Below are 23,479 nucleotides of genomic sequence, written 5' to 3' on the forward strand. Positions count from 1 at the left end.
ACATAGGGACATTGAGGCTCAGGGAAGGTATATAATTTGCCCAAGTTAGTGGTGGGAGTTAGGGTTGAAGTGAGCTGCTTATTCTTACTGATAATTTGTGACTTTGAGTTTGGTTGCCTTGACAGTTGGGAGGAAACCCCTTGCCCTTAGGTCAAGGAACTAACACAGATGTAGTGTCCTTGGATGCCCAGAACCAGATTTGAGAGGCGACACCCTAGCAGATCCATCGCCTGCACCCCACAGTGTGGAATCCGTGTGTGATTTATGTTTTCTTTTTCCAATATTTGGATGGCGCTTGGAACAGCAAATATTTAATCAGAAGAAATTCCTCTTGCTAAATCCTTCCAACTAGTTAAACTTGAGGTTGCCTTAAAATATTCACTACTTACTGAAGGATAAATGACTAAGTCACCCACAGAGCATAAAGCAGTTCTTAGAATTTGGAGCGGGGTTGCTTGCCTATTTTTATTTTGGATGAAATATTCCATGCCACAGATACACCTTTCGATGAGCCTCAGGGCCTCTGGGAGTCAACAGGGAAGGGCATTTGTAGAGGCTGATGGGGTAGGAGCTGAGGCCGACTGGCATTAGCATTCTCCTCGCGATGGACTTTAGAAGGAGAGGAGAGAAGTGGGTTTGGGGTGGGAGGGAGAAAGGAGCCTGAATATAGCTTTTACAGATTTAAAGCAACATTACCTCCTGGCACCATTCATATTGAGTGTAGCTTTTGTTTCCAGCTAAAGGCTCTGAAACATTGACTTTGTGTGGAGTCTTTTATTTAGTATCTGAAAATTTTAACCCTGTGACTTTGCTAATTCATGGTAAAACACAGCTAAAAATTCAAACATCTTCAGAAAGCATTTGCTGACTTCTCTCAATACCTGCTTGGGGTTACTTCGTGTGTCCTTATGTCTAGTCCTACTTGCAGATCTGAAGCCATTGCCAGGCCAGACATCCACTTAGGGATGACCCAGGGTGCCTCCAAATCTGCTTGTTAAAAACAAACTCCTGATCTGTTCTTCTATCTAGTTCCACTCTTTGCCCTCTGCCAAACCTACCCCCTTCCACTGTGTTAAAAAAAAAAAAAAAGCAGAGGAGAACCCTTCCCCCATCCTTCACTTCATTCTTATCATCCATACAGCCCTACCAACTATGACTTCTACCTACACAATTTCTATTTTTTTTTTTTTTGCCACTAGTTTACCTTCTCCATCCATTACCGGGACCATTAAACCAGCAGCCTTCTAACTATACATCCCTCCTCTCCCGCCCCTCCCCGCTCCCAGACCTGTCCCTTTTGCAGCCAGAGGCATTCTAGCTTAGTTGTTTGCCCTTGCCTATAGGGCCAGACTTCTTAGCATGGCATATACCTGGCCCTTCCCAACAAAGCCCTACCTCCTTTTGAGTTTTGTCTCTTGCCAAAGAATACTTTTTTTTCTTTTTCTTTTTTAGTTTGAGTATGTTCCATACAATATTTAGTCAAGTATGTTCCAAATACTGTATAGGAAATACTTAACTAAAAAGGTAGTCATTGTTTACCTAAAATTCAAATTTAACTAGACATTCTGTGTTTTGTTAGGCAACCCTACATGTGTTACTTTGTTTTATAACCTGGTCAAAAATATAGTAGTGTCTCTATTTATTTATATCTTGCCCTGATCTAAAAAAAAATTGCAGTTGCAAGAATTTTTTGACTATGAAATATTTGACGTTTCTTTGTGAAATCTTTCATAGGTTTATGAAAATGAAGCTGTATTAAGAGTCTCTGTAACAATGCATTTTTGCCAGAGGCAATAATTTTGAAAAAGTTGTTTTGGAAAAATGTGTTTGAGATTTGAGTGCAGTAATACTACAGGCATTTTCTGAGGGAAGGGAATCAGCATTCAGGAAGATGAACTTCAGTTAAATTTAGTCTTCTTTTTGTTTATGGAAATCTTTATATTTTCAGTATTTCTTTAAGATTTCTCTTGGAGAGGAAATTAAATTATCATTTCAATTTTACCTCTAGCTTTGTATAATTTTTTTCTTCCGGAGTATTTTTTGTCTTGTGAATAACAGCTATAATGTAATTTTCAACTTATTTTCCGTTCTGGAAAGTGTTCAGCTTTAACGTAAATAAGAATAAAGGTTTTTTAAAAATCACTAACTAAAATCCTTATTACATTAATAGAAATGTACTACCTGTTCTGATTTTATAAGTTTTTAATTATTATGACAATAAATAGGTTTTACAATGAAACTTTCTGATTGGACTAGGATTAACCATTGTCAACATTTATCAGAAGATTAAGACCCATAAATAAAGAGCTCCAGTGGATCAAGGAAAAACAACTGCCAGTTTGCAAAAAAAAAAAAAAATACAGATGGCCATAAATTTAAGAGAAGTTAATCTTACTAGTAATGAAGAAGATGGATTGAAACAAAATAGTTTTCTTTTTTTTAATCTTTAAATTGGGTTGGGAACATGAGCAGTCTCAGATATTACTGTTAGGATATAAATTGGTACAGCCTTTGAAAGTGTGCTTTGACTAAATCTTGAAATTTTACAATGTAAGTACTACTTGACCCACTAATTTCATTTCTAGGTCAGGAGTCTGTCCTATTAAATAATGGCACATGTGTAATGAGGCATGCACAGCAGTGCTTATTGAATCAATGTTTGTAAGGGTAAAAAAACTGAGTACACGAAACAAAAACCCTCCCCAACAAGATCAATGTGGAAATGCTTATCAGTTTTAATCTAGTTTTATTATAAAATATTATATAGTGGTTAAAAAGAGTGGGTGGGATTTTTACGTATTAATAGAGAAAGATCTTCACAGCTTATTGCATTTCAAGAAAAAAGTATCCATGTATTAAAAGTGCAATATAAACAAATTCTGATGCTGGATTTCAGAATTCATTTGGGGTAAATAAAGGTGGAGTGGTGTGTTATGAGCATTATATTTTAAAAAAAGATTCAGAGAAAATTAAGAAAAGCCTTCGGAAGAGGGCTCTTCTTCTCAGTTTGTTCCTCTGTGCACAGGGTGCACTTCCTTCCACATTGGATTTTGACTTGGAAGCTGAAGGAGGAGTTCACAGCCCCTCTTTGCTCCTTTTTCTCCCCAGATTCCCTTTTTTGAAGACATTTGTAAAGGCATTAAAGCTGGTGACACCTGTGAGAAGCTGGTGGGGTATTCTGCAGTGTATAGAGTCTGTTTTGGAATGGCCTGTTTCTTCTCAATCTTCTGCCTCCTGACCATCAATATCAACAACAGCAAGAGTTGCAGAGCCTATATTCACAATGGGTAAGCCTTCAGTCTTTGTGGGGATAGTTTCCCCTTTTCTTGTATTCAGAACAGTATTGTAGGACCACTTCTACTCATCAGACCCTCTAACTGATCTTCCTCTAGTTGAAATTGACACTGATTTTTCTTTAGGGAGGGTGAGATTTAGATTTGTCACCACGCAGTGGCCTCAGAACTAGAATCCTATTTACAACACTGGTACCATAATGAGAAATGCAGCAAAGACAAGAGTTAATTTCTTGTACCATGACCTTTCCCCAGGTCATTTCCACCCCTGCAACAAAATGGTGTTTTGTACAATCAGAGGCCATGCTGAGTCTGTCTAACTATGGGAAAAGGCAGTTTCCAGTCACTTAATTACTTCCCCTCGATTTGGAGAGAATAGTACCAATGGCAGAATCATGGATCGACATGCTTACGTTCTAAGAGGTCTTTTGTCCTCCCTTGAATATCATTTAAATACATTTCCTCTTTTTTTTTTTTTTTCCAGCTTTTGGTTTTTCAAGCTTCTGTTGTTGGGGGCCATGTGCTCGGGAGCTTTCTTCATCCCAGATCAGGAGACCTTTCTGAATGGTACTAATGGGGTATTTGGGGTACCTATTTTATTTTGTTTTTACCCATTTTGTAAAATTGTTTAAAAGAGTAGTCCATGGTGCTTTTGATACGAATTACTATGGCTTAAAAAAAATTTCTAACCTGCCCATACTTCATCCACTCTCCTAACTCCCTGTCCTCCTCCTCCCCCCACCTCTTTAATCTTTCCCTTCTCCCTCCCTTCTTGGCTGAGTATGGGAGGACCTTTCCTTTCTCTGCAAGCTGAAGAATCGAAATGATAATTTTAAGGTTATTGGCCTGAAGGGAAAATGAGGCATTTAAAATTTATTTGCAAATCAGTTTAGCATGTCAGCCTGACACCACTAGCCATGTCTGAAGAGGCCCTGGAGACCCTGTTCTTTCTCCTAAGTACTGCACAGAAAATGCGAAACACAGAACGCAGGGCTTCTTCGACACTTTACATTACAGCCGCAGCCATAATGGGATAAGAAAAGCATCCTCCAGTCTATTTCTAAACTTTTGTTACGTGAAACCGTGGCATTGAATTATATTTTTTATTGATCGAACCAACCCAAATTAATGTAATATGAAGCTTTTCATCATAGCTGAAACAGGGGGAAGAAAAATAATTTGAATTTCTGTGGTTCAAAACATTGTTTAACCCAAATGAATTCACTTTCCTAGTTATGACAGTAAAAATATTCACATTGTGTCAGTCCATAAGGACTAGCTAGCCATAGACCCTTAAACAGTCACACATCAGGGTCCACACTAGTTTTATTTACTCCTTAATGAAAGTATATCCAGGACTTGTTTTTACCTAAAATGCTGTTAAGTCGTTTTCTCTTGCCCATAGATGTACTTTTATGTATTAGAATAATATCTTCAGAATGGAAAGGGACCCAGCAGTCCTCTAAGTCTAGTTCAGTCATTTTTATAGACAGGCTATAACCCAGAAACGTGACATGGCTCATCTAAGGTTAGAGTCTTTGTGACAGAGCCAGAAGTAGAATCTGAGTCCTAGGCCCCTAAGTCTGAACCTCATTTCCTCACTAGACACTAATGGCTCCCTAGCCAATAAAATTAGAACCCTTGATTTTTCAGCATTGTGTTTTTACTTTTAAATTGTGGGTCATGTTGACTTTATGAATTCCTGCATCTGTTAGAATGTCTGCCAGTTATAGCATGCAGGCTAAGCTTGGATGCTTCAGATCCAGGCTGACTGCCTGTGTTCACATTCCAGTTATACCATTCCTGGCTGTGGGCCCTTGTCAGCTTATGTAGACTCAGTTTTTCTCACTTATAAAGTGGGTATGACAGCAGTACCAACCTTATATGACTGTGTGGGAATTAAATGTGTTGTAGGTACAGTGAGCATGCTGTAAAAATGGATTGTAGTCATTACTCTTTTTTGAGCTGACACTTGGAACAATTATGTCATCTTTTGGGCGCTCTTCTTTTGCAGCCTGGCGCTATGTGGGAGCCATTGGAGCCTTCATCTTTATAGGCATCCAGCTCTTCCTGATCGTGGATTTTGCACATAAATGGAACAAGAATTGGTGTGTGCCTTTATGGAAAGCTTCCAAGTGAACTCATTCATTGACTCAGAGACACTGCCTGCAGTACAGTGTTGATAAAGGCTCGCCTCTGAGTTGTACTGGCAGGGACCAGCAGCCTGCTTACAACAAGAACAGTGTTTGCTAGCATTATCCCTTCTCTGCAGCTCTTAATACCTCTTCATTTACTTTTCTCTCTCATACTATTTTTATGTCCTTTCCACTTCCACTTAATTTCTTTTTACTTTTTGGCTCTCTTTTTTCCCGTACTCTCTCAGTTAATTGTGCTCTAAGTCAACCAATGGTGTGACTTAGCCACACTCAACTCCATCATTGGCCCCAGCTCTCCGGTTGTGTTGTTGGCTAAAAGAAAGCTTGGACAGGCTTTATCTTAGGCTCCTATCTTTAGGAGATTAAAAAAAAAAGTGCTTTGGAGCTGGAGGTTTACTTTCTGCAAAGAATATGCAGTGGAATATTTCTTTCCTTAAAAAACCTTTTTTTTGTTCTCAACTGCATAAGGATGGAAGGATTTCTTTATTAGGAAGGTCCGTTGGGCCTTCTTAGAAAGCCGTCTTGCATTTTAGAAACATATACTCTTTCTCAGTACCTTGAAAATAGAATTCATATCCCAGGGTAAGTGAGAAATGTCAAATTATTAATAGCTAGTTTTTAGTCTTACTGAGCCACACTGAGGAAATGACAGCCAAATAAGGGTCCAGGCTCTTGAGTGCCAAGACCAAGTTGACTCTTTTTGTGACCTGGACAAAGCACTTAGCTGCTCTCTGTCTTACTTATAGAATATGAATGAAAATTACTGCTTGCTGTACCCAGTAAGACTTTTGTTATTTTGTAGATTTTGTAGACATCATGTTTTTTTTTGGAAAAATATTAGAAAATCCTATATGAATATGAATTTCATTGTTTCATTTTGGACAAACAAAATGTACTATCCAAATTTTCTCAAACTACTTTTCATTCTGATTATATTCCTCAGCTCAGTAGTAGTAGTGGTTGCTGTTTATTTTGGTTTTGTTTTTTTTAAAGATCAAATCATGAGATACATGAGTGAAAAGATAGTGTTACTCATTTTATTATTGGGTAAATATTGGAGTAATAACCCAAATGCTTAAGGCCAGCTTTTTAAAAGTTTATAGCATATCGAACAGTCATACAAGTAGCACTACATATGTGTTTTGGTATTTTTTCAAGTCTTAATTGCTACAATAATACAGATTTCTAGGTCTGAGTTGTGTTCCTAAATAAGTTAGTACGTGCTGTTCTGCTTTTTGAGTCGTCACTGAAACCTAATAATTTATGTTTGGGGTCTCCACTAGATCTTATTTTGAGGCAACAGAGTTTTCCTAAAGATAAGTTAAAGGGGTGTCTGTAGTTTCATGTGACCCTGTTTTTTCAGTTGTACAGAAGAAATATGCACAATAAGTTAGAAATGCATTTTAATTGATTGCATATCACTCTCCGTATTTCTTAATTTACTTCCACTCTTAATTTTTTATTAGATTAAATATATCCTTCTAAATTTTTTCCTAAAATTTTCACAGACATACTTCAAATAGGAGATGTCATGGTAAAATAATAATACCTTTGATACTGAGTGCCCGATATGCCCATTAAATAGTGTGTTCTGTTGAGAATACTTGGCTTCTTAAATCTGACATCAATATTTTGATTGATTACGAAGCCATTTTCTGGGACTAATTATTGATGCCAACTTTTAACAGGCATTTTGGAAGAGTTGGTTGCTTTAAAAACTTTCCAGAAACCACTCCATAAGAATGGCTTAAGGGCTTTGCAACGAACGCTGCTGCTGTTGTCCAGGCTTTGAGGCCGGTATCCCAACAAAATCCCTTTTGTCAACAGAGTCATAGTTGGTTGGTTTGCCTAAAATTAAGTTAAGCTAGGATGCTCACTAATAATGTTATTTTTCATGAAAATTCATCTAATTTAAAGTTTTTCTGTGTTTTTAAACAGCGGCTCTTGCTTACAAGGTTAGTATAGAAAATAAAATACTCATATCACTCTTCATGGAACAATCAAAGTGCCTTTTTTCCTCTCCTCCCTAATTTTTTCTCTTTTTATAAAGTCTTGAGAAGACGATTCCAAAGGCAGTAGGATAGAAAGGCCATGGGTTTGGAAACCAGGATTTGCAGATTTTTTTTCCTTTTTTTCTTTTTAAGTTAAGTTTATTGGGGTAGCATTGGATAATACACTTATATAATTTTCAGGTGTACATTATAATTTGACTGTATATCCTGTGTTTACCACCCAAAGTCCAGTTTCCTTTAGCTACCATATATTTGATCCCCTTTACCCACTTCACCTTTGCCCTGCCCCCCTATATTTGCCCCCCTTTACCCCATCTACCTCTCCCTTCCTCCCCCACCACCTACCATCTGGTAGATTTTTATATCTCTTACTCTACAGCTTGTTATTTCACTTTAGGCATATCATCTGGCCCCTCTACTTCAGTTTTCTTAGCTATCAAACGATGTGGTTGGACTAGATATTTAATGTGCATTTTTTTTTGTTAAAAGAAACTAAGGCTTATTAAAAATTTAAGAGTTTATTTGAGCAAAAATCAATTTGAATCAGGCAGCATCCAATCTAGCAGTTAAAAAGGAGCTTTAAGGTGCTGTACAAAAATGAAAAACTTTTATAGGCAGAAGGAGTGGGAACAAGAAAGTTGCACTAGGCAAAAAAGTGGGTTGGTTGTAGCAAGGTTACTTTCCTTTAGGGGATGGCAGGGGTCTACTGTCTACTAGTTAGGAAGATTACCTAACTAGTGCTGATCAGGTGATTCCTGATTGACCAGTTTAAGATTCCACTTCTGGGAGAGCTGAAATTGTAATTAAGTTGTCTTGGTTTGGTGTCTTAGCATAAGTACTCCATTTGAGGCCTTATTTTTAATACTTTTCTTGCTCAAATTTTGTAATTTGAAGTATCAATTCTGTATCAAAACTGAAATAAAAAGTATGTAGTATATTCAGGTATTTTTAATGAAGACCCACTTTCTAGACTTTCAGTTCATGTTGTGTTTGAGTTTGGTTTACTCCCAACCCTCACTCCAGCCAGTTCTTTCAACCTGGCATCTGTTTGCTGCTGTGTCTGTGCATTTTGCTTTGTTTCCTGGTCCTTTTCTAATCTCCAAGTGCTTTTCATTTCACATGTATTCACAATTTTTGGATTATTAACAGTGTGGCAGGCATTAAGACTGTACAGATAAGTCATTGCACTTATTTGGGATGTCTAAAAACAAGATGTCATCAGGAGGACCAGCTGAATATGGAGCAGCAGGAATAGCAGTAACTCTACTCATTGCTGCATACTGTTATTTTTTAGCAGTTGACAGTCTTTGTACCAGCTTTCATTAAGCACCTGTTATTTGCAAGCCCCTCCACAGTAGAACCACATGACCATAAGCGCATCTTGCTCTGTGGAGCTTAACATTCTTCTGGGGGTAGAGGGGAGACATAATCAATTTGATTGACCAAGCAAATAGGTAGGAGGTTCATTGGTGAAGAGTGTTCTGGAGAAAAAGAAAGGATATGAGAATTGGAGAGCAGGGCAGAGAAATATGTGAGGGAGGTGAAGAAAGTGGAGGGCCACGCTGTGTTTAATGAGCAAGGGATCATCCACTGTGCCCGAACCGCCGTGGTGATGGAAGGATGCAAGAGATGAGATCTGAGGTGGCACTGGCCAGGTTGTGCAGGGCTTTTGTGGCTATTGTAGGAGATGGAAGAGCAGTAGAGTAGTAATGTATATTTTAAGTTGAGAAAAGATTAGAGAGAGTCAGAGGTGAAAGGAGGGAGGCCAGTGGAAGATAATCCAGTTGAGAGATGAGGTAACTTGGAGCCAGCTGGTAGCAGCAGTCAGATTTTGATATGTTCCGAAGTTAAAACCAGTCATTTGCTGACGGTGATGGCACGGCGGTAGGGGAGGGGAGGGGAAAACAGCAGAGAGAGAAAGACAGCCATCAAGAGCCAAGGTAGTTCTGTCCTTATCACCCCCCGCCCCCCGCAGTTCATGTGGAATTGCTGTTTTCTGAGGTTGGGAAGATCATAGAAGAGCAGGTTTAGGGTAAGGAGGTTTGCGTGTTGGGAGGTTAGTTTGCACCTGCTCTCTAACACGCCGATTAGACCTCTAAGTAAGGACACTGAACAGTTGGACATTATGAGTCTGGAGTTGAGGGGGAGAGGTTAGGGTTGAATCAAAGATCTAACTTTGAGAATATAAGCATAAATTAACTGTAAGAAAGCCCTTTTTATATTAACAACAACCAAAAAGACTAGTGAAGAAACAATTGGACCTCACCCACATACTGGTCAGCAGTGTTTACCTTTTTCTACATAATTCATTCTCTCTGTCATCGATTACTTTTTGGCTCTTAGATTTCTTTTCTTCCCCTTTCTTGAGTCTCATTTTCTCTTTATTTCCTTTGTGTGCCTTTTATGTCAGAGTAATTCCATGGTCACTGGAGCGCCTGGCTCAGTTTCAGGAATATAATAGTCATTATCATTTTGGCCTTTCCTCCCTTTTTTCTTTGTCTCTGGCTGCAGTTTTTCATCATTAAAACATTTTAGCTGGGTTGCTTGAACACTGCAGTTTTTTGACAACATTAAGCAAATTGCTTACTCTGAAGATTTGTGAGAATGTGGTTACAAAGGGTGATATAATCATAAAGCAGATGACAGTGATTCAACCCATTCTTCCTGTTGTTATGTCTTCTTCATTTAGCATTTATAAATGTTCTTTTCTTTGTTCTAAAGGATTTCTATAGGTTGTTAAACCACCATTTACATCTCCCATACATTATTAATATTTTATTAATATATAAACTAGAAAGCACATTAATCTCCTCTTTCAGATTCTTCACTGTAAATCCCTTAAAATTTTTACTCTTTTCCTGGCTGATTTTATTCTCTACTTTTTTAAAATTCCAAATTTTTCTGTAATCATACTTGGCATTGTTTTGGAGAAGCAGAACTATGACAGGTCCACCCTTCAGCACAGGGATAAAAGAGCTGCGGTCAGCCCGTCTTTCTCTGAGTGAGGTTAATTTGCTTCTCTCCCTAAAGACAAGATGAGCTTCAGCTGGAGCTGCTGGCAGCACTTGGGGGTGAGAAACTATGGCACCTGTGGTCTCTGTGTTTGTAGGGAAAACTTGAAGTGAGCTCCAGCAAAAAGCCACTTTTTAATACTGTCAAAACCTATCCCAGGGTAATTCATATTCAGAGTGGGGAAGCTAGATTAAAGTCTGTGGATGTTCATTTTAGTTGATGAGTACCCTTGAGTCAAAAATAATTCTTTGAGTATTTAGAAAAAAACTCTAAGCTCTAAAAGCCATAGGTTTTTGCATATTTACCATCTAGCTTTGATGATGCATAGTCATTGGTGAAATGTTATGTCTTCTGGCCTACTCAGTTATGGCCGGGACAGCATTATTTCATGCCTGAGGGATAGTAAATGTCAGAATCAGTCGGGGCCTTTACTAACTTCTCTTCTCTCCCCTCCCGGTTATCCACTGCCTGGAAAAACAGGACTGCAGGCACAGTTCACAACAAGCTGTGGTACGCCTCTCTGGCCCTGGTGACACTCATCATGTATTCCATTGCCACTGGAGGCTTGATTTTCATGGCAGTATTTTATACACAGAGGGATGGTTGCATGGAAAACAAAATTCTCCTGGGAGTAAACGGAGGCCTCTGTCTGCTCATTTCACTCGTAGCCATCTCACCCTGTGTCCAAAATCGTAAGCACAGTTTTTTGGTTTTTTTTTTTGTTTTTTTGTTTTTTGTTTGTTTTTTAATTCTTCTTCCTTATTTCTAAGTGTCTTTGAGCAAACCTAGTTAAAACAAAATTATGGTCATTCCTTTACAACGTGGATGGGTCAGCAGTAGGAAAGGTGGGACTACAGTGTCCTCTTCATATCCCACGCTTGGGCTGAATGTGATTGTCAAGCATGCATCGTGTCAAGAAAGATCTGATCGTAATGAAGTCAATAAAACAGGGAGATAGGTATTGCTATTATTAAATAGTGTACTACAAGGAGGCTTTAAGTGGAAAATGCTCTTAGTGTATGTTGAGTGCTTCTCTACAATATCTGTGTAAAACTTGAATGAGAAGGCTCTGGAGGTAGCTGTTTCTGGGGTCATCTTTCACTCACGATCCATGAACGGAAATCAGAGACTGTGTACTGTAGGTGTCAGGAAGTAGGAAATGCAGTCCCAGCTCAGCCAGCAGCTGGCCTCCTGGGCTTACCTTCCTTATACCCTCAGCAAAGCCAGCAGAAACCTGTGAGCCTGACCTTGCTCATGGTTCAAAGCCAAAGGGAAGAGAAGATAGAATTTGAAAGTGCTTTAGAAAGTGTAGGTATGCATTCTTTTTTAAATGATTTTTGATATCTTAAGCCAGTATGCTGTCTTTGGTTATAGAGAGAATTGTCCCTGATTTCATATTTCTTGTGGGTATCTTACAGGTGATGAAAAAGCACATAGCATTTAGGTTTCTAGATAAGAAAAGGAAAATATGGCCAATAAATTTATTGCCCCTTGAATCCTTTTAAATTGTTGATTTAAAAAGGAACTGGTATTGAGTAATTAGAAGTTTTTCTATACCAAAAATTTTGAATCTGTTATTGAAATTGAGAGTATTATTCTTCTAATCTCTTTAATTGGTTAGTTAAGAATTTCCTAAAACATTATTAGTATTCAGATTAAAATATCTTTGGATTAAATCCTACCTTTTGAAATAGTTATAATATTTTAAAATATTTAGTTTAATATCATTAGTTGTTAAGGTAAGTCTTATTCTCATACCAAAGAGCAACATTATAAAAGAGTCCATTTCAATACCTTTATTGGCCATTGTTATTTAATAATTCTAGAAATAAAATCAGAAGAATGAGTAAAATGAAATCCTTTTATACCAGCAGGTGGTTGAGAATTTCACCAAAAAAAAGATAAATTTCTTTTATCACGACTTGGTTACTCTCAATGATCTAAACACTGAGTTTAGTTGAAATACTATAACATTAAAGCTCTTCTCCCAACATGTGCTGAGCCCCAGAGCCTTCCTCTTTGACCTGGACCAGCTCTGGTATTCCCAGGGGTCTTTTTGTCCGTTGACAGATGCGAGCTTTTCCCACCGCCAAGGACTATGCAGTGTCTGCTGGCCTTGGGGAGTCTGGAATCCATAGGCTATGAAATCTGCCATTTACCCCACCAAGCCATGTGATCTCAAACATAATAATGGTAAATTTTCTTCTGAAATCTTATGATTTAAGAGTTAACATTATGAACCTCAGGGGATCAGGCAGTATGTTTAAGTACAGTTATAATTATCAGGATAAGGTGTTGGTAGAGAACTTGGCAGAACTTAGCATCTCTAAAAATAGTAGTTAGGGTCAGTAAATAACTCCCTCCCCCCAAATCTTTTTAGTGTTAGCTGAGAAACATGTTATATACCTCTTCTTTCCTTTAAAGGCTGGGGTCCAAGTTTGAGGAATATCATTTGGCGGGGTGGGGAGACCCCTTATTTTAAAGCACGTGCTTTCTTACCATTGACATTTTAAACACTTAAAATCTGTCTCTCGTCGTTTTCCAGGACAGCCCCACTCCGGGTTATTGCAGTCAGGTCTCATAAGCTGCTATGTCACGTACCTCACTTTCTCAGCTCTGTCCAGCAAGCCTGGAGAAGTAGGTAAGTCCGCCTTGCAGGATAAATATTTTCATTTGCGGAGGAAGGAATATGTCTCTGTGAGCTGTCGTTTAGATATCAGGGATGCAATACATCAAGCCGAGCCTGTGTTTCTTCAGGAGTGGTGTCACCAGCAAAGTTGCAGGTAAAGGTGCTGGGAGTCGAACCCAGCGCCCGATACATGCCAAGCACATGCACTTCCACTGAGCTACACTCCTGTCCTTACTTGCAATAAATCAAAATAGAGAGATGATTTAGACTTTTTTATTAAGTAAAGTCCTTAAGGTGGGATATGAAAATACCTTCTTTGAGTCTTCCTGCTGTGTAGGTAAGACATGAATAAAAGTGGGCTATTGAGTTTTTAAGGCCTAATCTGCATTTACTGGAGCTGTTTTCAAGGAACCTTTTTATTTTGCTTAGTTTTATTTTGTTTGTTTTTTTTAATTGGTTGTTAATTTACTTTTCTTCATATGGTCTTTTTTCCGACTAACAGAGAAGAGTGGAAAGAACGTGGGAGCGGGGAGCAGGGGACAGGATTTGAGCCCGGCTCAACCTTTTCCTGGTTATGTGACCTTGAATTGCTCATCTTAAGTAACGTTTATTTATAGAGACACCGCAACATGCATGAGCTTTAGATTTGGACTGCCTGTGTATATAGCCTGGTCCTGCTGCTTTAAGTGACTTGTACAAAGTTACTCACCTTTCTCCGCTTAGATAACTCATCTTTGAAATAAGGATTTTAATTATTATTTTAACAAGATGATTAAAGATGATTACTATTTTATAAGGTGGTTTCTAAGAATTCAATGAGTACGTGTATATATGTATATATGTGTACAGTTTCTGGCATGTATTGGGTACTGTACATGGTTAGCTATTATTATTGTAAAATAGTTGTAATGATTATTTGAGTACTATAAAAGCACAATTATAAGGTGTTACTATGTGAGCTCCTGTGCCTCACCAGTAAAAGACCAAATTTTCTTATTTTAATTTCCGGACTCGTTATAATTTATCGTCTTTATCACTTTTGTGATAGTGTGTATAAATGTGTGTGTGCTTGGATACATTTCATCTTGTATAAATCAAGTTAAATAAATGTAGTCTCTTCTCTCTAGAATAGAAAATTGAAGTCGCTTTTATGTTTTTAAATTTAGGAAGGAAATGCAAAGATAATTTGAAGGTTTAGTATATACACATACTATGAATGAGTCTTGTCTTTATGGCTATTTATAGTGCAAAACAATATAATTATAGGCCTTATATTAAATATAGTTTATTCTGGATATAATTTTTTTTTAAAGTTCTATATTTACCTGTAAGTTTATTTAAATTGAGTACCTTTAAGACTTTATGACCATTTATATATTAATCTCTGGTTTTAACTTAATGGGGGTTTGTTACAGTAATTTACTTTTTATTGGCAGGTATCACTTAAAAACAAAAAAAAACTTTTTAAATTTAGGTAGTACTACTTAAATAGCAAAGTTCATATTTTGGTCAATTTTTTTTTTTAAAAAAATACTTTTTATTGGCCAAAGAATAAAGATTTCTTAAACCACAGCGTACACAGTTACACTGTTTCAAGTGTTAGTACCAGTAATAATTTTAGTGCAATTTCAAATGCATGTTTCTAAAATGGTTTCTAGGCTGTTATTTTGTGTTTATGTCCCTTATTTGGGGGCAGAGCTGGAAATCAGACCTAGCTTGAATGTTCAGACTTGAAGACTGACTTTTCTTATCTGGGCAGGCAGCTGTGACATGGCTGGTACACGTTTGGCTATCGGGTACCCGCCCTTGTCACACCTCCAGGGAAGACAGACGGGAAGGGAGTGCTCAATTATCTGTACACTACCTCTGTTCAGAGGCTGCCAGATCAGCTAAAAAAAATGGATCTCAGTTTACTTTTTACTGTTGTTTGAGTAGCACTAAAAAAGCAAGACTCTTGCAAGGCCCTAGAATGGAAGAACTCTTCCACACTAAGCTGGAATCTGAGGGTCTTATTCTCAGAGGGTGCCGAGGTAGGAGAGGGGTGCTTTGCAATAGCAAAAGTCTAGTCTGAGATGAATCAGACCATAGCGTAGATGTTTCCAGTGATGTATTTACTCTTCCAAGCTACTTGAATTTTTTCGAAATGACTGCTTCTGTAGGTTGCAATAGGCTTTTCTAATTTGACTATGATTAATTTGTCTTTTCTTTTCAAGTTCTAGATGAACATGGGAAGAACGTTACGATCTGTGTGCCTGACTTAGGTCAGGACCTGTACAGAGACAAAAACCTAGTTACTGGACTGGGTACTACTCTCTTGTTTGTGTGCATCTTATATTCATGGTAAGTCTTAGGAGTTACCCGAGGCCATCTTTGCAGACTTTAAAAGTTCAGGAGAATTTAAATAAATTCTAGCAGCTATGAGGCAGCAAAAACAAATACAATCTGAAGAAGAAGGAAAACAGAAATAATAGGTGTTTGGACTTTGTTTGCCATCCTTGTTTTTATATGGGGTAAATCAAGTACGTATATAGTATGTTGCAACCCTTTAAAAGAAGGTTGAATATCACTTGCCGAAGTGTCATTGGAGGACAAGGGAGCACAGAGTGAGGAAGAGATGGTATGTGCCAGAATGTTTGGGCAGCTTTCTAATCCAACGGAAATACCATTCGTTCTGCTGTTGATGGACAGAGTACAAAGCACTACATACACGGTCATTTCATGCCTGGTCCAGGAAAGACAGGAAGTGTCCTTTTCTTTTATGCTAAAACAATGCCGTTAAGGAGACAAGGCAGCTCTAAAAGTAGGTTTGATAATGTAAGCAAGCCGTATTTCACATGCTTACGGTGGGGTTTATTCCACCTTTGAAATGTTCAAAAGATTGCCAGAGGGAGAAAAGTAAAGGATACAAATGGTTGTTTCTTATTCTGGATACATATTTCACTGATAATTAAGCTTCTTTTTGACAGTAACCTTTTCACTTCAGGTTTTACTTATGTGTTCTATGTTTTCTTTGTTATGTTTCAGTGTATAAAAATTTCAACTTTCATAGGCACATTATAATCTTCTTTGGCTGAAACTAAACAATATTGGTGGTGAAGCTTGTATAAATAAAACATCTTTCTGAGCACACTGGCATTATTTTCTCTTATAGCTTCTAGTACCCCCCTAATGTAGAGATGGATCTACAGATATAGACAATTTAAAGTTTTATAAAGTACTCATTCATAGTCACACATCCAGCCATAAAATGCTTGCTCGTGTTGTAGGTAGTTGTTATAATGAAGGATGTATGACATTGATTCTCAGTCTGTCTTTGACATAGTGACACATTCTCCCTGTTGCACCAGAAGGGAATGTGGTGTGCAAACATACAGACCCAGGGAAAAGCCCAAGACTGGAAATCTGCCTTTGTAAGTGGAGGGCAGGGAAACACCTAATAAAGAGGCTGGCTACTCCCTTCTGGTAATTAAGAGTTTATTAAGGGAAACTTACATACTAGGCATGTCTTGGGTGATCATGAGACCAAATGGATCCCTGCACTGCTCGGTAGGTGCCCAAGAATTTTATAGGGTAAAGGAGGGTGGTCACGGCATAGTGTGTAAATGCTACCAGGTCTGGAAATTACTTAACATGCTTAAGCAGGTCAGGACAGCAACCTTTTCCAGGACCCAGCACATAGCAGGGGACAAGTGGAGGTGCTGATTTATGTTAGAATGAACATCAGTTACCGTCAGACACACTCTAAGGGGGATTTGCAGAAAGCAACCTCCGTTCTGGCCCAGGTCCAGCTCGCAGGACAGACAGTGGTCACGTCTTGGAGACCCGTCTCTCTACACATGGGGACCACATTCTGGTCTTTCATTTTGATTAATTACATAATTGTTCACTGAGTGCCTACTGTATACAAAGCATTGGATAGGATTTGGGCTCAAGTCAATGAATGTTTTCAGGAAAATCATAAAGGCACCCAAGTTTCGAATCTTGAGTCTCAGCTCTTCCTTTTTTAGAAAGCTTTTCCTTCTGGAGGCTTTGGGGAGAAATGGCAGCAACATGGCTAATTTCCTTTGTCACTTTGTCAGGTTTTTTCTGTCTTGGCATATAAAAAATATTGGTAAATCAAGTGAGGAGAAAATAGGTCACTAAACTGTAAATATAGAATATTCCTTTTTAAAAAATAAAATATAGTTGTGTTTACATATATAAAGAAAATTCTGGGAGGAGATAAATCACACTTGTAGTAGCGGTGACTTATTTTTTCTCTTGCTCTTCTGTTTTCTTTTTAAAAATTATTTTCACATTGAGCTAGCATTTCTTTTGTCTTATTAGAAAAAAACTCTCAAGATATTTGAAAGAATAAAATCATATGTTTTGTTGGGTGCCTAATAGCAAGTGAGAGAAAAATGATTGCCTCTCAGATAAAATGGGGCCTGGGTTTGCTATATAAACCCACCAATGGAAAGAAGACAAAAATTCTACCTAGTCTACTGCTACAATTGCCACAGACGGCATTATTTTGCAGCATTGGGTTTTCACCCTATCAGATTGTCATTACCACCTTTCGCCTCTTCTGGAATTTAGAGGTACTGTAGTGGAGGTTGGTATGGTGTAGTCTGATAGACCCCAAAGATAACGTATTTCAAAGGTGACAGCTGCTATTTAAAATCTATCTAAAATCCCAGTAACAAACATTCTTGAATCATAGTAATTAAACTGCAAAATCGCAGTGCCCAATGGAGCGAGGAGAGGGAACAGCAGCCGCACCACGTGGGGATGCAGAGTGGCCAGGCAGAGCTGGGGTGTTCGGGTCTGGGTGGCTAATGTTTGCTGCAGTCATCCGCTGCAGCTCCAGGAGGAGTCAGCTTTGAGAATATTATAGTCAAGCATTGGAACTCACCGGGAAGTGAGTTCAAGCCTGGTAGAGCCTTGAGAAAAGGCAATGCTGCCAGGGATGGGAGGCAGCCCAATTAGGGGGTTTTCAAATCTTGACCTTTAGAGTCTTCTGTTTTCCTCTCAAACTCGGAGGAAGGAAAGTTTGGAAGATGTTACATAAACAAGGTGAGTACAAGCTGTCATTTGAACACGATTGCAGAAATATCTAGAATTCTTGATAAAAATTGTAAGAAGCCGAAAGACTGTGTAGTGTGTGTACTAAAGGGAGAATAAATCATCCATTTTCAGTGAAAATCTGCAACTGTTGGGGCTGACTTCTGTAGGGGCCTCACTGTGCTGTCTTCTAACCCTTTGGAATTTCCCCTAAATGTGCCCTCCAAAACACACACACTTCTTTAGAGGGATCACATGATGACCTCCATCCTATTTCTGCTTCTGTTCCAAATCCCGCTTCTGACACACTCACTGTGAGTATATTTTACTCTTCTGTCTCAGCTTAGGAGAAGGGCTCAGCCAAAACCCATTCTCTGGCTTTCTGACTGAGGCCACCCTTTCATCAGAAGCCCTTTCCATAGCTCCCAGGCATTATGGCTGCAAAGAAGAGTCACCACTTGAACTCCATGTGGGAGTTCCCCAGTGGCTCATTCTGTAGGCCGATCTCCCTACACCTCTTAGGCCTGGTTCTTTTGCTGTGACAGGACTCGCCTCTGCCAACTATTCTTTAATTCCCTCCTTGGTCTCTGGATTTTAAAATTATTATCTGTTGGTTTCAAGTTCAAGCCGTCAGACTGGATAGGATCCTGGAGTCAAGTACAATCCTTCATTTTACATAAAAGGAAACAGGCATGGAACTTATTCCTGTAGCTCTCCAACCCCCAATTTCAGGAAACCTTTCCTCGAGTCTCCCTTTTTGGGTTATTTGTAGAGACGGGTCAATTTCCCCCCCCCCCCATGTTGGCTTGTGATAAGTTTTATACTTTACTGAGGTAGAGAGATAAGCTAGATGACTCAATTATATCATTGGGAAGTATCTGTGCTGTAAAACATTCCCTAGCTACTTCAAATTGCTAGACAGCTTAAATAATAAACATATTTTCTCTTAAACTAAAAAAACTGAATACAAAATTGGAAAAACTAAGAACCTTTATTAAATGTCAAACAACTTGCTTGTTCAATATGAGACATTCACAAGAAGGTGCCAGACCATGTGAAAATAGGTACAAGGTTGACAAGATGGCATTGGAGAGAAGATTGGCTTAAACAGAAAAGTTGGTATACCAGGGAGAGGTATCTTCTTTTGGTGTCTTCTGGGCCTGCTACTTTTATTAAAGAAAAACAGGAGGCAGAGGGGTTGTTTCTTTATTTTGAGAATCCTGCCACTTTCTAACCTGCCAGCTAGAAATCCTCATAGCTGTGCACCAGGCGCATGTTGACACTGCCCCCAGCTCAGGTAGGACTGTGCCTCCTTTAGGAGCTGTGAGTCATCAGTTCTGTGGTACAGTGGGAGCATAATTGAACTTCATCACACAAAGACTGGGAATAGTCTTGGAAGGATCTCTTAAGGACCACCCTGTAAGTTTGTCTGGGAAGCAGAACCTGTGGCCTCCAATAGGAAACTCTAGACATGGTTTTTAGAGATTTTCTGTAATCTGGGGGTATTTTGCCAGTTCCAAAGCAACTGAAGCAAGTGCAGAGGGGCACCTGTGTTCCAAATCACTCTGCTAGTATGGAAGAGGCTCTGGACATGGCAGATTTTCTGGGGCTGGAGTAGGAGGCAGGAATCTTATCTTGTTGGTTGTCACAAGGACTGTAAGGCACTGCTGGCTTTTTGCGATTGGGGAGCAGCTGTAACAAATATGCTTTAGTGCATTTGGACATCTCTGTAGGGTGAAGCATCAGCCAAGCCAAAAACTGTTAGTCTCTTCCACACCCCCACCCCCAGTGGAAGTTCTGGTAAAAGTCACGTGTACCTTAGCCCTAGAAAACAAAGAGGTTATGGTAAATCCAGGCATTGCTTTATAGCAGCTTGTCTGGTGCTAACCAGACAGATTGGTAAGTAATAGCCAGAATGCAGACAGCAAGAATTTCTCATGCTTTTTAAGAACCTGTAAAAACAATTTTTCTTGATAATTCCAAGAAGAAGATTTTGCAGGGAAAGCCACGACTGAATAAAAACCTTATTTCATGGTAACATATACTTATAGAAGTCACATGCCACTAATGATGAACTGAATATAGACATTTTTACAAGTTAGACCAAAAGCTCTCCTATGTAGGGCTCTTTGATGGTGGAAGTGAAGCGGCAAAGCTTTATTTTTCTGAAATCATTTTATTGCAAAGAATATATAAAATGGAATATATAAAATATTTATTCTATACCCTTTAAAGAGGGAATATTACCTTTTATATGAAAATTCCAGATATTGATCTCTTCTTAAAATTTCTATTTTTCCCTATGGAAACTGTACACTGTATTAAATCATAATTCATATGTGCAAAATATGGCACACTCTGAAATGCAGGAGCAAGGTGTATGTATTTCTTGTGTGCACAGCCATTGGGAAATGTTTGTATCATTCTCCTGACCAGGCTCAAAATCAGGAAGTGGGAGTGGAGTGGGCCTTGATTAACATGAATTTGTTCAAAGCAAAAATGAAAGTGATACTGTTGGTCCCAGAGTGGACCACAAAAGAAGTGATGCGCTTGGATCCCAGAGGACCTTTTTAATGGAAAGGCTATTGGTTTGCATCTCACTGATCTCTCTTTGGGAAAGAGGATGAAAATGAGCAGAGAAGGTAGTGTTGCCTCATGTGGTTTTTTTGAAAAGAGCATTAATTCCTGCCTCTCTGCTAGCCAACACCCTCACCCACCTCCAGGCTAGCCCGGAAGCTGTGTGAGGGCAGGGATTGTCTTTTTCACTAAGTTTCTAGTACTTAGAACAGGGCCGGACGCATGGCAGGCTTTCAGTAAATATTAGCTAAATGAATTTACACAGTTACCTGGAACCCTAAATATTGTACATATTTCTATTTGCTTAAAATGTTTCTCCCCTTTTTTCCAGGAAAAAGAAATATTTTACCCCTGTAATCCAAATCTATAGCATTTTAGCTCTCAAGGAATAGGGAAAGTGGTGGGAAGTATTTATTTTAATCACACTGAGTATTACTCCATGTTGAATTTCAAAACAGACAACCTCGTTCTGCCATAGGCTGATTATCACATTAAATAATGGTGACCTTTGCTTTTCCTGCCTTTGCTTTTTCTTGTGATCTCTGGGTTCTTTCATTGCTTTTGATTCCTTCTAAGTGAGACTAGTCAAAGGGAGGGGAATGAAAAAAGTGGAATTAGAAAATTATTTTGGCATTTGAGGGAGGAGAGGCAAATAACCAATAGTGAAAAACCAAGATAATAGAATCAAAAGGTATCTTAATTCTTTACCTACAAACTTCTCTTTGCATAAAATCATCTAGCAATCCATGTAAAAAGACATTAACTGTACAATCAGTCAGCGAGTTTTAGAATAAAGTAGATATTAAAATAGACTATAGTAAAGCAGCAAGAATTGTAGGTCTCGAGAGACTCTCACCAGAGCATGGGCCTGGCGGTCCCGCCCACCCCTTGATGTACTATCACATGCCGATACACTCTGCTGACCTTTGAGTTTGTTTTCCTAGTTTGACATCAACAACAAGATCGAGTTCTGATGCACTGCAGGGGCGCTATGCAGCTCCTGAACAGGAAGTAAGTTCATTTCCTTTTCTTGTCCTGCTTCATCTCCAAAGACCCATTTTTTCAAGAAGGCTTTTAATGTTTATTTGCATTTTTATTGATCTGTCTTTATGATCCCATTTTTCTCCAGGAAAGAATACAATTATCGTACAGAAAAAGAAATGTCCTATACTATGGGATTAAAATGAATCCTTGGTTTTTCCTCTAACAAAATTGGCCTCCTATATGACGTCCTGCTGCCCGCCTCCCATCAGAGGCCTGGGTGGCTTTGTCAGGCCGCTCTTTTCCTTTGTCATAATGGAATGTGTATTTTTTAAAATTTCTCGTCCATTTCTCTATTTTATACCTGTCTGTGTCCTCCATTCATAGTATGACCATGAGGTTATATAATAGCAGTTCTGAAGGAAGAGAGAAAGATGGAGAAGGGAAGGAAACAGCACCTGCTCTGTACCACACTGCTGAACATTATCTATACATTAGCTTATTTAAAAGTTGGTCCCATTAGGTAGACATTGCACTAGGTAAAGAATTATGATCAGTAGGTGTCCAAAGAATCATGGTGGTCAACAGATGCCTAGCAGTCAGCAGAATGTCTTATTTTATTACTTGTGCAAAAATCATTTTCTGGGGCCATGAGTGGAATTTCTGCCAAGGTCTAAAGAGGTCTAAATAGATGGAGGCAGTCAGGAGGAGACTCAGCCTTGACCCAGGGATGGAAAGAACAGGCGTTTCCAGTGACAGCTAAGACTTGAAGCACTTGCTGTGTGCCAGGCACTGTTCTAGGCACTACCTCTGCCACTTAATTTAGTTCTCATTAAAACTCAGGGTTTTATCTCCATTTTGTAGACGGGTTAAACAGAAAAGGTTAAATTGTTTAAACTTGTGAATTTGCCAGCATATAAACTGTGCATTCTGGCTCTGGAGCCTGTGTTCCCAACCACTGCTGCCCAAGAGTTCAGCTGCTGTCTCCTGGCCCTGCTGGTGACCTTGCCTGGCATCCGGCCCTGGCTACCTCCTAATAGCTTTCCCTAGATGGAGGAGCCCTGGTATCTGATGGGTGCTTTATTCTGCAGCTGGGTCTCTGGGGATAGTCCTTCCTGCACCTGACCTGGAGAGAGTAAACCATTATGAAGGGCTGTCAATCTGCCAGCATCATTCGCCAGCTCTTTCTGTTACTTAAAAAAAAGAGAAAACTGTGCTGAGTCTGAATAAGTTACTGCCTATTATGCAGAAGAGACCGGTCTTCAGAAGGCAAGCGTTTATTCTCACCACTGACTGGGCAACCACCTGCTGAGGTTGTACCGTTATGGTTTCAATATCCCTATTGTGTACAGAGTTAAAGTGCAAAGAACAGCAAGTCTCTCTAAGTTAGATTAAAGAGAGGATGTTTTTCTTCTCATTCCAAGGAAAAAGTCTCAATGTTAATTTCTTAAGTGCAGATTGTACATGATGGAAATTCTCTCTCCTTGCATCGTGTTTCACAGGATACACCTTTGAAAGAGTTAATAATAATTCTTATGGTAACTTAAGCTTCAAAAGAACTAGAAACCAAGCATACCGTGTCTTGGGCCCACTGAATGAATTGGTGAATCTTTGACTGTGTTACTTGATCCAAGATTCTGTCAAGGGCCTTGATGTAGGAGGGAAACAAGGACGTGGCCTTGAGGTGTATAAATGGGACAAAGACTCCAGCTCCCACGTCCTTGTCCCTGGCTGTCTGTTCTTTGCAGTAAAAATATCAGCCAGAAAGGCCAAGGT

General features: G+C 39.0%; 1 protein-coding gene across 3 annotated transcripts in view; it reads left to right on the forward strand.

The window, feature by feature from the left end:
• SERINC5 (serine incorporator 5) overlaps window positions 1-23,479 on the forward strand; it is a 166,566-nt gene that overhangs the window by 134,753 nt on the left and 8,334 nt on the right. For all 3 annotated transcript variants that reach the window (XM_036225293.1, XM_036225292.1, XM_016118865.2), the window contains 7 exons: window positions 3,109-3,287; window positions 3,778-3,860; window positions 5,308-5,401; window positions 10,954-11,165; window positions 13,019-13,114; window positions 15,316-15,442; window positions 21,667-21,733. In XM_036225293.1, coding sequence (XP_036081186.1) covers window positions 3,109-3,287; window positions 3,778-3,860; window positions 5,308-5,401; window positions 10,954-11,165; window positions 13,019-13,114; window positions 15,316-15,442; window positions 21,667-21,733 — 858 coding nt within the window. The remainder of the gene's footprint in view (window positions 1-3,108; window positions 3,288-3,777; window positions 3,861-5,307; window positions 5,402-10,953; window positions 11,166-13,018; window positions 13,115-15,315; window positions 15,443-21,666; window positions 21,734-23,479) is intronic.

The sequence above is a fragment of the Rousettus aegyptiacus genome, unplaced genomic scaffold (assembly GCF_014176215.1).
Source record: "Rousettus aegyptiacus isolate mRouAeg1 unplaced genomic scaffold, mRouAeg1.p scaffold_m13_p_8, whole genome shotgun sequence".
In the NCBI taxonomy this organism is placed as follows: Eukaryota; Metazoa; Chordata; class Mammalia; order Chiroptera; family Pteropodidae; genus Rousettus; species Rousettus aegyptiacus.